This window comes from Mytilus edulis, chromosome 10, assembly GCF_963676685.1.
Source record: "Mytilus edulis chromosome 10, xbMytEdul2.2, whole genome shotgun sequence".
In the NCBI taxonomy this organism is placed as follows: Eukaryota; Metazoa; Mollusca; class Bivalvia; order Mytilida; family Mytilidae; genus Mytilus; species Mytilus edulis.
Window position 1 is genome coordinate 33553180 of NC_092353.1, and position 14567 is coordinate 33567746.

A 14567-nucleotide genomic window follows, 5' to 3' on the forward strand; every position below is an offset into this window, starting at 1 on the left:
TATTGGTGTATACAATTTTTTTTTATGGTCATGGTTTTCACTTTTTGTTCCATGCTGGAACTGGTGCTTAATTTGTAAGGGGGATTTAGTAGAATAGCAGGTAGTTTAGATTAATTGGAAATTCAAGGGGAGCTTAATGAACTGACAGAAATAGAGATCTTTGTAAATTTTTGATTATTTGTAGTAGATTTAGTTTTTGTGTATTTTAGAGATATGTGATTCAGAATTAGGACAATTCTGAGTTGTGGCTCCGAGTAACGGATGTGAAAATTTTTTTTTTTCCTTGTCTTAGGCAAATAGTTCAGTGATTTATTTTTTTTAAATGCCATGTTTTTAGGGAAAAGATAAAATTTAGATAGAGACCCAATAGCCAGGGAACAGGGGGGTGGATTTTAGAAATAACCCATTCGTTGGTTAGGTAATTAAGTTAGTATTTTCATTTTAAGGCATATGGGGCGTCTTCAGTTGTCAGGCCTTTGTCGGAACTTACAGTTCCTCCTTTTTAGGAAGGAGGGGGGTGTTGTATCTTTACCCTAAGCCCCGGGTTCTCCCTATTAGGAGTAGACAACTGATACCATTCTCCCTGCCAGGAGTAGACGATGGACACCAATGGGCCTCTGGTTGGATACAGCGGATGTCAGAGCCTGCGCACGCCTGCAGCGCCCTCTTCAGCCAATGGTCAACTACAAGCTAGACGCATACGAAGATACAGTTTACAACGCCCGAGTAATAGGTAATTACACAGTACTTAAGCCTAAGTCCTTCTTATATGCATACAGTCCAGGTCGGGTCCTTTCAAGGGAAATAGTCTTTCCCCAAGACGAACACCACATTAGTACATTCAATACCGTTTATCATGACTGTGTGTATTGTAACTTTTGGCGGCCAAATTACTTTGAAAGTGGGTATCAGATTTTAGTACAAAATCGTACCCCCCCCCCCCCCCCCCCTGAAGATAAAAAAATGACCGGTCCTTTATATTATATGAAATTAAAGTATATTAACCTGCTTGGCTACTCTGTTTTCAATTGGTCTGGAAATGAGGGCCAATGCGAACCAAGGAAATTGTCGGACAAATTATGAGCCCGACAAGAAACAGGCACATTAAAAAATTTAACATGCTAGAAAAAATAAACAAAATTGCCGGTCTTTTTATCTTAACTTGACAATATAATTCCTATAAACTATTCTTTTACAGCTATGAACAATGAATCTTTAATAAAATTATTAATACAATGCCTTATTTTTTACTCTTCAAGACTACCCTAGTTATTTTAGGTATCTAACTGAGTTGTCTGGTCTTCTTTCAATCCTGGTGATCAAAGCAGGGGATAAGTTAAGTGTGTCAACACACAGTTGTAGCGTCATGTAAAATGCTTCCCCCAAAATTGGTGCACCGCTTATGAACATGGTGGAAATGTATGTTGGGCCTGAACGTATTGACCTTCCTATTCTAAGCAGCAATATATTACTTCTTCACCATTTTTATCCACGGGTCAATCTTTATTCTATACCATACACTTTCCTTTGATTTAACAATGAACTAAAGAGGACAATCCTGTGTCCATCTGCGTTCATGATGCTGTGGAGATTGAGGTCATACCCTCCATCGGTATGTTTTCTTCCATGCTTATGGTGGACCCGTCTTGCTCCCACCCGCTCACCGAGGACTCCACAGATGGTTCCCTGCCTATGTGTTACCACCTCGTCCAAATGGTTTGCCAATTTTTTTACCCAGTTCTGTCTCAATCTCCGAATGGATTTACATTTACCCAGCCAACTGGTAACGTTGCTCCGGACCTGGACCGCAGCAGAACTTCCATTTGACGTCACCTTGACGACCTGTCTCCTGTTGTCTTTTGGGAAGACACAGAACTACCCATTTGCCTCCGACATGAAGTTTTTCTCCAGTTTCAAACATAATCAAAACCAAAACATAAATAATAACAATAAATACAATAGGTAAATACAGTAGGTAGGTACTGTAATAGGGGCCGACCAGGTGAAGAGGTTCCGTAAAATATAGACTGCCACTGGTAAATAATGTTGAACTGGAAAGGGACAGACATTTTGTCTTGCAACAGGTCAAGAAACTGGAGAGAGCGTGGCACTTTCTCTATACGAGGCATGGGATTTAACGTCCCGATTCTGACCGGATGTGATTGCGTACTTGTGCATTTCGTACAGCCATGGCGGACGTTCTACTTTGGAAAGTGTTTACCGCCGGTCAAAAGTAAAATTGTAGTGACCATATTTCTATAGCCCAGTAACCCTTTGATATTTCGATATCTTGCATTCGTCTTCTTTGAAAAAAAATCTTGACAATGCTTCAACGGCGGACTTCGTTTCTCTTCATGGCATATGAAGCATTACAGTTGCATCCTGCTGCTTCTTTTCTGTCATTTCCGTTTCTCTTTCTGCTTTAGAAATAAATGAGATGTTGTTAATAACATATGCTGAAGCAACATGGATGTACTGGAGATCCATGGTTGCATTTCAACAACGCAGTAAACTTTTGTACCTTTACGGACATATTTACACTACTGGGTCGATGCCACTGCTGGTTGACGTTTCGTCACGTAGGTTATCACCATCCCAGTAGTCACATTTCGGTGTTGACATGAATATCAAGCATATTGTCATTTTTATAAGTTTAGTGTTTGCAAAAGTATGAATTATTCGAAATACTATAGATTTTCTTTTCCCATGCATAGCTTACCTTATTTGGTACAACTTTTGGGAATTAAGGGTCCTCAGTGATCTTCAACTTTGTACTTGTTTTGGCTTTTTTTAACTATTTTGATCTGAAAGTCACTGACGAGTCTTGTGTAGAAGTAAGGCGCGTCTGGTGTATAAAATTATAAGCCTTGTACCTTTTATTACGTAGCCGTATTTGGCATAACTTTTTGGAAGTTTGCATCCTCAATGCTCTTCAACATTGTACTTGTTTGGCTTTATGAATATTTTAATATGAGCGTCACTGATGAGTCCGATGTAGACGAAACGCGCGTCTGGCGTACTAAATTATAATCCTCGTACCTTTGATAACTATTTATAACTATTGTACTGATTTATCCATGTCAAGTGGTTAAAGTCTCAAAATTCGTTAGTTTTTTTCAAGGTTCACTTTAGGCCAAGTATGGCCTTGAATTTCAACTTTGATAAAAAAAAAAATCAAAATAACCATAATTTCATTCTTATATGGATTTATTTTAAAAGATTTACATCTTTTGTCAAAAGATATCTTTTCAAAAGAGTACATTTTTGGCGAATTTGAGCATTTTTCGGACTTGGGTGTCGGGCAAAATAAATTATGGTAAAAAAGAATTAAAACTATAGAAAAAACTGACGTTTCAACTTACATAATACATACGTTAAGAGTCACTACTTTGTCATTTTCAATATGATGAGCCAAAAATTATTTTTTTTTGGATAAAAGCTAATAACATTACTATTTCTGTTTTCTAAAAAAAATTCATTGGAAGGTACCAAGACCTTATGGATAAATATTCCGTATCAACTTCACTAATAATACATGACGGTCTTGAAATATAGATTATTGGTACTGACCTTGTTTATCATATTAACGTTGTATATATATCCCGTCATTGTGTTATTGTTCTGATATTGTTTGTATTCTGGTCTTTCATTTTTGTTATGCTTTTTCTGTATGCCTTTTTGTGTTTCTTGATTACATATGACGTGGCTCTGTACTTATATATCCCGTTAGTGTTTTATGATAATTTCTGTATTCTTGTCATTTGTTTTTGCTTATGTGATTTGTTTGTTTGCCTTTTTGTAGTTTTTCTTGCATGTGACGTATCTCTGTTTTGATACATCCCGTCATTGTGACATGTTAAATTTTTGTTTATATATCTGTTTGACTGTTGTATCGCTATTTTTTTAAACATTTTTACCTATTATGTCTGTTTGTTTTGTTCACACATCCTTGTCAATATTATTGAATTTTAAACGACTGCCATACATTTGAGAGGTTTAGCTATGGGTTGATAGTATCACTTAGCTTTAGTTATATGTCTTGCAAAAGAATGTATTTGATTTGGTGATCTTTGTACTGATAGATATAGGAAGATGTGGTATGAGTGCCAATGAGACAAATCTCCATCCAAATAACACTTTTTAAAAGTTAACCATTATAGGTCAATATACGGCCTTCAACACGGAGCTTTGGCTAACACCTAACAACAAGCTATAAATGGCCCTAAAATTACTAGTGTAAAACCATTCAAACGGGAAAACCAACAGTCTAATCTTTATAAAAACGAAAAACGAGAAACACTTATGAACCACATAAACAGACGTCAACCACTGAACATCAGATAGCAATGGTTTGCTTAGAGGGCGAGAATTAAACGTGTTTTCTGAAGGTGATCGTTTGCAATAAAATCTGAGTTAGCCCCTTTTTAGCTCACCTGGCCCAATAGGGCAAAGTGAGCTTTTCTTATCACTTTGCATCTGACGTCGTCCGTTAACTTTTAAACAAAATCTCTCTGAAATTACTGGGCCAAATAAAACCAAATTTGACCTAAATCATACTATGGGTATCTAGTTAAAAATTCATATCTGATGATACCGCCCATCACTCGAGAGTTATTGCCTTGGAAGTCCTATTTATAACTAATTTTTGTAAGTGTTTATAAAAATCTTATCCTCTGAAACGACTTGGCCAAGTTAATTATAGATGGAGATATTTGTTAACGGCAAGAATGTTCAGTTAAGTAAGATCTACAAACAAATCACCATCACCAAATCATATTTTTTTATCATGAATTCTATTTTTGTCTATAATGTTGTTTTTTTTGTTAATATGCGCATAAACCAAGGTGAGCGACACCGGCTCTTTAGAGCCTCTAGTTTGGAATTGTTTCGGAAAATTCCTATGGTATTTAAGTACACTGCTAACTTTTTCATGTAATTTAGGATAAACAGTATTACCAGGTAGATCACTAGTTCAGTTCTGTCCAAAAAGTCTTTTAATCTTTTGTTGTCAAGTGTGTCCGGCAATGGTGCATCGTTATTCCAAAAAAGACAATGGGAATCTGGAAAGCCGCGTTTTTGAAACTCAATGCGATGAAATTATCCATCCTAAATATAACCAATAGTATTTTTGTATCTGTGGACCGTAAAATTGGGGTCAAAACTCTAATTAGGCATTAACATTAGAAAGATCATTCCATAGGGAACAAGTGTACTACGTCTCTAGTTGACTTGACTTCAACCTCAACAAATAAAATTGAGAATGGAAATGGGGAATGTGCCAAAGAGACAACAACCCGACCATTGAAAAAAAAAACAACAGCAGAAGGTCACCAACAGGTCTTCAATGTAGCGAGAAATTCCCGCACCCATAGGCGTCCCTCAGCCGGCCCCTAAACAAATATATACCAGTTCAGTGATAATGAACGCCATACTAATTTCCAAATTGTACACAAGAAACTAAAAATAAAATAATACAAGACTAACAAAGGCCAGAGGCTCCTGACTTGGGACAGGCGCAAAATTGCGGCGGGGTTAAACATGTTTGTGAGATCTCAAACCCTCCCCCTATACCTCTAGCCAATGTAGAAAAGTAAACGCATAACAATACGCACATTAAAATTCAGTCCAAGAGAAGTCCGAGTCTGATGTCAGAAGATGTAACCAAAGAAAATAAACAAAATGACAATAATACATAAAGAACAACAGACTACTAGCAGTTAACTGACATGCCAGCTCCAGACTTCAATTAAACTGACTGAAAGATTATGATTTCATCATATGAACAAACTACCATGACCAAAAAGCTGAAGCAGGACAGACGAACGGACGAACTAAATAACGCCCTATGTGGGACATATGTTTAAAAGTCATAATGGATTGAGGGAAAACAAATACGGGTTACAAACTTAAACCGATAGACCCTCATTAATTCAAAGAGGAAAAGAACAGAACAACAGAAACTCAAGGGTGCAACAAAAACTAACACCGTCAAACATAGAAACGAACTATTTGATAACTGCCAAATTCCTGTCTTATTATAGAACATTATAAGAAAATATGTTGGGTTGAACCTGGATTTATGGCTAGCAATATCTCCCGCTTATATGGCAATGTTAAAAAAAATATTGCTAAAATGACAACACGTACAGTGTGACAGGAACACAGCACAGACAAACACAAGAACACTTAGCGCAGAGAAACGCAAAATTGAATGATATAAAAGTCGTTACACCATGTAAACCGCAGAATAACAACGAACATATGCCATTAACGACAGCATAGGACAAAACAAACAGTGATGTATTTTTGTGACGATTCTTACAATTACTTTCACAATACTTGTGCAAAAAGTAAAATCACAAAAATACTGAACGCCGAGTAAAGGTCAATCGGAAAGTCCCTAATCACATGGCAAAATCAAATGACAAAACACGTCAAACGAATTGACAACAACTGTATTATTCCTGACTTGGTACAGGCAATTACAATTATCATGATAAAGAACGTATAGAAAGTTAATTTTATTTTATATAAATGCTGTGACGACGTCATTATTTTTTAAAGTAATATATACTAATTATCCACGGAAAATGGAAATTAAGTTGACTATTGACTAATAAGCCAAAAGGAAAATGTACCGAAAATACAGAATTCAAACCACAAACGATATGCCATAACTGTATCCTACAAAACACGCATGAATGTTGAATGTATTAATATCAAGACACGTCGTATAGGAATGCAAATTCACATTAGGCAAAACCGTCATATTCGAGAATAAGTCACTAAGGACAGATATATGCACTCACAGTTACTGACAGCTAGTTTAAAAACCAATTACAACTAATCAAATAATCATGCATCTAAAACTAAATTATCAATGAGTACTCATCCAACAACCTTGTTCATGTTTTTTTTTTAATACTAGTCAAACAAATAGACAAAACAACAGAAGGCAACACCATCAGACTTGTTTGACAACCCAGAGATACATTTTTTGGTCTAATATGGGTTTATTTGTTCAAACATTTTGTTGTACTTTTGTAAATTTTGTTCCAAATCATATATTTTAGATCCGATCTTTGTATGATTTGTCCCTACCGAAAAAAATAAAATATACAAATGTGTCCACCTGACTGAAATATGGATTAAAATACAAAGCCAAAAAAGATAACAAAACAGACAGATTTGTTCTTGGAAATGCAACTGGATGATATTATAATGACACTATGCATGGTTGTCTTTAGTTACACTCGGAACGGTCCATGTGGTAATATGTATTATGATACGGTGCTCTGGACAAACAATGAGCTAGACTGGTTTCACATTCACACACAGTACGTTCACAGGTGTTCACTGCATCTGAAAAATAAAGGCAACAGTAGTATACCGCTGTTCAAAAATCCATAAATCGATAAAGAAAAAACAAATCCGGGTTACAAACTAAAACTGAGGGAAACGTCTCAAATATAAGAGAACTACGACACAACAGAGACCCATCACAGAAATGTAACACACACAGAAACGAACTATAATGTAACAATGCCCATTTTCCTGACTTGGAACAAGACATTTTATTAAAAAATATATACAACGAAATGTAACCTATTACTGGTAAATTGCTAAGTCAAGGATTTCGTTACCACAAATTACTTAAAACATTTTACAAATGATTTCATAAGAGCTTTCGTTTGGATTTTTTGGTTGTACCTGAAAATAATTCATTTCAAACGGGGTAGCTTGTCCAATTTTTTTCAGCGATGTTGTTTACCGAGCTGGTATATTTAGAAGAGATCCGGGCACACTCATCGATCTTTTAAATAAACTTTTCTAAAAGGTTACTAATCCAACACTGTAACAATATCTTTATACAGGCTGAGATGAAACGATATTTTACGATACTTTTTATAGAGTTTAGCTTACCAATACGTAGTGAGAACCATCAAACGTTCAGTAGAGGCCTTAAGCTGAGCTGTGATTGTGTTATGATTATTTACGTTTGGACTCTCTGCAGAACGTACGGTCTGAATGTAGTTGATTGTATAATGTCATTCTTTGGGACATACATGTAGTATTTACATCTTACCACTACCAAATTGGTTGCTGCCTTGTGAGCCAGTACGGACACAAAACGCTTTGCAAGTACCTGATTTTCGTTTTAATCCTAGAAATGGGCAATAAGGTTCATCACAACAAATGGACAAATATGGCCGTATTTTCACCTCAAAAACTACTCTGTGTACAGACTTACCTGTGCTGTTTGTGAAGTTTTAATGCCTAGCATCCACTAGATATATAAAAGTTAAATGCATTTTGTGTTTAAGAAATCTTTCTTGGTTTTTGATGGTCATTGTTTTTCCTTTCTGCAGGAGGTGAAAAAATAATCAAACACCAAAATTACTTTGATACTGTCCACTCACCGACTCAGATAAACTCTTTAACTCACCATTAGTTGTGAAGATACCTCTTGTTCATGTCAATGAAGGACAATCAAAACAATACAAACCAGTTTTTTACCTGAGGGAGCATCTCATAGTTATACCACAACTTAGTTGATTTTCACACCTTTTGCATGAAGGAAAAAATGCCCATCAAATTCCAAAAGAGATTTTATCTTTCTGAAACACAAAATGCATTTAACTTTCTTATATCTAGTGGATGCCAGGCATTAAAACTTTTCCAACTTCACAGGTAAGTCTGTACTCGGAGTAATTTTTGGCATGTAAATACAGCCATATTTGTCCGTTTGTTATGATGAACCTTAAGTGAACGTTTAACCGAAAACTAGTAAAATGTGTATACCTGTACAGCGACACTGTCTCGTGTTATCATCACATGTATATCCTATCGAAACTATCTGTGGAAACAGATAACAACTTTCCACGGCCCTTCCGTAGCAATTATCATGTTTTCGGCAACATCTACAAAAATAACTTTTTTTTATATTCCTATCTTCTTAAATAAGAGCACTAAATTTAAAATTTGAACAACACCATGAGGAATGATGCATGTATGAACATTTTTACTTGATGTTTGTTTTTTATGACCTATAGTGCTGCTTCGTAATGAAATTTCCCAAAAGTATAAAAAGTTCTCCTTTACATTTTTTTTTTTTGGGGGGGGGGGGGGGGCGGGGGTGGCGGGGGTAATGTGTAAATGAAGTGTGTGGTCCACACAATGGCATGAAAGGCAACATTTAAATTCAATGTTAAAAAGAGGCAGTCAAAAATTGTATCTGAAATCACACAAAACTTTTATTTTGTCAGAAGTCTGTTCTATTTTGGAATGCCATTCGCGTGCTTTTTTATTTATGTTTTGTGCTTTTTTTTTGTTGTTTGCGTTTTTTTTTATATTTCAGCTGTTTTTATGTTTTTTGTCTCCTTTGCGTATAACCAAAATACCGGTTGTCTCATTGGTGTATAACCAAATTAGTTTTCTCCTTGGTGTATAATCAACATAATATCAGTTGTCTCATTGGCGTATAACCAACATATCAGTTTTCTTCTTGGTGTATAACCAACATATAGGTTTATATCTACGTGTATAACCACTTATATCAGTGTTCCATATTCTGTTTTCAGTCACATATGTCACTGATATTGAAATTGCGTTCCTAGTTATCCCCCGCGTAAGGCGTTGTAGGAGACATGGAAACACAGGGCGTCTTATAAATCTTAAACTATAGGGTAATATCAGCAATATCTCTGACAAGTTTGTCAGACCGACTTTTTTTTTAAAAGACTAATGCCCCTTGGAAATATTAAATTTATGGAAAATGGCCCACAAAAAAGTGTTCTATTTAGTTATTGCCCTAAAAATTAAGTAACGTGGGGGACATTGGAACTAACGTTATACACCAATCTAGCGTTCGAACTTTTTTCGATCACATATAATTATGCTTATTAATAATCCATTCTGTTTCTGTGTTATGGTCATTTAATCATTGTAAGCACTTACTAACCTTTTCAATTGTAAAGATATAGTACTTACGCATCAGCATAATCCCGTGGTTTGCCAACAGCTTGTCCATAACCACAATAGCAGCCATAGTCGTTATAATCAGTACATGTCCGGTTTGTGTAATAGTTGATCAGCGTACATAACTGGAAGATAGTTCTCTTCTGGCGAATAGACCGCGAGTCAACATTTGTGACTGAAATTTACAATTTAAATATTATTAAATCTATGCAAAGGGGTATAGCTCGTATTGATAGATGACACATGTAGAGAAGAATCTGCTATTAAACCCTCCCGGGGCACTGCCAGGAGATCATCCCCTCGGTTTTTGGTGGGTTCCGTGTTGTTTTTGTCTTTTGTTTTCTATGTTGCACGAAATTATTTCTGAATTAACAGTGATATAATGTTTGTGGGAAGTTATTGTGGTGTCATCTCTTCTACCCGAAAAAAATATATTCATGTACGCAGTCAGGGACTTGGGACAAGGGTGTAACAGTGCAACATAAGAAAATAGTTGACAAGGGCTTTAAGCAGAAAAAACACATAAAACAACAACACGTGGCATGGTATTTATACATCCCCACAATTAACAAAAAAAAGACACAAAGAATAGATCTGAGAGCACTCGCAGTTACTGCATGGCAGCTAGTTCAAAGCCAATATCAGCAAATAAAAAAATAATCTTGCATCAAATATAAGAATAAGTAGATATAGTATGATTGCCAATTAGACAACTATCCTCCCAAGTTCAAATCAAGTTGGTGTTAATAACAATTAACAATTATAAGCTTCCGCACGGGATTATAGGTTATCTTCTGTAAAATATATGTCGGCTATAAATTTAAGTTTGAAATAAGCAGGATAAATCCGTCTATTCAAATCAGAGTTCAATTTGATAACAGTGATAAATATAGTTATCAGGAAAGTTCTAATCAGTATATCAAAAACGAAAAAACTTACTAAAGTTGGAATAACGATAAAGATGAAAGAAGTGATGCATTAATTACGAACATGGAATCCAATATAAAATTTTATTTTAAATAATTGTAGAACTCGGCTAGAACGGCTCCATATATAAACATTGTTTACATAGAACTGTTCTCATTTATCACCATATATAACAAGTACAACGATTTATATTGCCATAGAAAACATAAAACAAATTGATCAAATTTCAAATCAAAAGCTTTACTGCATCTGGCAAATTTTGAGATACTGACACTTTCACAGTGTTATCATCACCAATTGTTCTTTTTTTTTTTTTTGGAACAAGGGCAAAGATACCATAACTAGTTTATATTATTTCGTAATAAGAAGTAGTCGTCTTATATCTTCGATGCTGACTCCACTCAGATATGAAAAGACTACATCTACCACGTACACCAAGATGTCATTGAATGCATCTGAACCCTACTATCATGGTGTAAATTATTAAGATTCACGCAATCGGACTAACACCCTCATCTAATACATACACAATGATCATGCATTCAAGATATGGACATTATTTATCAGTAAAATTCAGGGTTCATATAAACTACTGACACAGATTTCATAAATAAAGGTTATTGACCTTTGTTTCTTTTAATTTAGTGTATTTGTGATTAGCGTCCAAAAACTATAACATTAGTACAACTGCATATGCACCCAACTAGTCTTTCGTTTTTCTTAAAAGCTTTCGGTCTATTCCTTTCCCTTGTTTTGTATTTTTTTAAAAGAGAAAAGGTTAGCCTTTACAGTTACACTTCTTTTGTAAGAATTTTTTTCAATAAAAAAAAATCACTGCTGACCTTTCTATATCTTATTACCATAAAAATAATTATCACAGATGATGCAAATATTCTTCAATGCTTATATAAGTCATGTGTAAGAAACAGATTTCAATTAAACAATTGATGACATCGTATATATTGTTAGCCTTCAGTATGTTTGTTAAATCATTTCTCCAGTCCGTACATATCTGGTGTATTATCTAACAATTGTTTGAACTGAAGGATTGTTATAATGTTAACTGCTTTTTTACAGCACATAACCTTGATATGTCTTTCCTGTGGTATCCTGAAGCATACATTCTGCACACGGCCCTTCCGTTTTTAACCACTAATTCACTAGAACTCGCGGTCATCCGAATTTCAGTACTTCAGTACTTTGAATAATATTGGAAAGTTTATGTTTCTCAGTTTTATTTGGCTTTGAAAAAATGAGATGTGGGTACATGTGAGAAAGCAACCAAGAAACACACACAAACAACAAGCGCGGACTTTGACGGAAACCATAATTGTCATGATAGTCTCAATTTAACGTTTCAATAAAGAAAATAAAGGTTAACCCAAATGTACTATGAAGAGATTTTAATTATTTCATTTATTTTTAATTTGTGTTTGTTTCGGTTAATCTTCGGGTTTTCCGCGTTCAACTCCGGTCTTAACTTGATTATAATAAGTTGAAATGAGCTAGGTTAATGTTTGATGTTTTTAAAACATATATAGAGTCCGTCACCCGATAAATCTTTCATGTTAATTAAAAAGATGAGGTATGACTGCCAATGAGATAACGTAAAAAAACCTTTGAGATGAGGCAAACAAAAACAATCAACTAACATAAAGACAATAGACACCAAGAACCGAACTGAGAGTACTCGCACTTACTGAAAGCTAGTTCAAAGCCAATAATAATAAATGATAAATCATGCTTTTCCAAACTTAAGTATCAATCAGTGTACTCATCTAACGGATTTAATGTGAAGATGTCATAAACAGTTCGAGAAATGCATGACCTTCTGATATAGGTATAAATGATGGGACCCCACGTTTTGATAAAGTTCTGAAATTTGTACAATGCCAAATATAGATGTTAGTAATAGGACCCCACGTTTTTTAAAACTAGAGAAATCGGCATTTCAAAATAAAAAAAGTAATGTATGTGCCGATAAAAACAATATTTTAAAATGTCATTACCTGTTAAATTAAAATCCTGAAAGTGTTTATCAAATGTGTATGATATTAATTGGAAGATCGAAAATGTGTTCGAGTTAATTAAACTTACCAAGGTTACTGCATACAATTATTACAAATAAAAGAGATGCTGATGAGACAGTTATCATTTTCCCACTAATCCTCATCTTTCTGTGAAAATAAATAAATGTATAATATGCAATTTGCAAATGCAATAAGATAAAAAAAAAAAAAAAAAAAAAAAAAAGAGCATGAAACATGAAAATGTTCTAGCAAATAGTCTTCAATAATTAAATTTCCTTTTATATGGCACAAAATTGTAAAGATAAATTGCTTTTTCTCCTTTAACTTAAGACTTTTCATTGAAAAATACTTATCAGTAGACAACTGGGAATTGCTCATTGTTGAAGGCCGCTCGGTGGCCTATAGTTGTTAATTTCTGTGTTATTGGGTCTCTTGTGGAGAGTCGTCTAATTGCAAATCATAACCAAATCTTCTGTTTTATATCTATATAATTAATAACATTATATATAAATACATATCATTATATTTAAAAAATAAAATAAAAAAATGAAAATGAAATATACAGACTTACTACAGTGAATCTCCTCACACGTTTATGAATGAAAATAAGAAAATGAAGAAGACCGTTATCTCGCTGGACTTTAGTCAACCCTGTAGACGTCTGGATGTTTGATAGTCAATAACTCAACTTTAACGCAATCGATAAATAAATAAACAAACAAACAAATAGATACTAGTAAACAAATAAATAAGTAGATATAGGAAGATGTGGTGTGAGTCCCAATGAGACAACTCTCCATCCAAATAACAATTTTAAAAAAAGTAAACCATTATAGGTCAATATACGGCCTTCAACACGGAGCCTTGGCTCACACCGAACAATAAGCTATAAAAGGTCCTAAAATTACTAGTGTAAAACCATTCAAACAGGAAAACCAACGGTCTAATTTATATAAAATTTAAAAAAAAAAAACGAGAAACACGTATAAACTACAACATAAACAAACGACAACTACTGTACATCAGATTCCTGACTTAGGACAGGTGCAAACATTTGCAGCGGGATTAAACGTTTTAGTGGATCCAAACCTTCTCCCTTTTTCTGAAACAATAGCACAACATCACAACATAGAAAGACACACGATAAAATATCAATTGACAGGCTTAACTCAATCAAAAAACGTACATTAATACACAATGAACGAATAAATTTGACTTGCGATATCTGAATGCAAATGCACAGTTAATAAAATATTAGGGACAAACATTCAAGGCCAAAAAGCAAACAAAGCCATGTCAAGACACCACTGCAAAATATTTAACCATTCGAAAAAATTCGCTTCAGAAAAAAAACCGGTTTTAAAAAAATACAGGTAAATCTTGAAGTTTATACAAATGTAGTAAGAAGAAGTAAAACTTAGAAAATATTCCAAATAATCAAAGCTGGTTTATAGACAAGATCCATATAAATATAAGATACCAAAAAAGCATTATAAACAGAATCAACAGGTCGAATTAACAAGAAAATACGATTTGAGAGTACTCGCAGTTTCTGACAGCTAGTTAAAAGCCAAAAATAATAATAATAAAAAAATCATGCATCAGAGACTAAAATCAACTAAAACACATCCG

At 34.4% G+C, this 14567-nt stretch overlaps 1 protein-coding gene across 1 annotated transcript; it reads right to left on the reverse strand.

The window, feature by feature from the left end:
- Positions 1–6954: 6954 nt before the first annotated feature.
- Positions 6955–13613, reverse strand: LOC139490963 (basic phospholipase A2-like). The gene is made up of 5 exons (XM_071278130.1): positions 13507–13613; positions 13003–13082; positions 9991–10153; positions 8803–8921; positions 6955–7362 (listed from the first exon to the last, which is right to left on the reverse strand). The coding sequence occupies exons 2-5, from the start codon at positions 13076–13078 to the stop codon at positions 7244–7246; spliced, it is 477 nt and encodes a 158-aa protein (XP_071134231.1). The 5' UTR covers positions 13079–13082; positions 13507–13613; the 3' UTR covers positions 6955–7243.
- Positions 13614–14567: the final 954 nt, after the last annotated feature.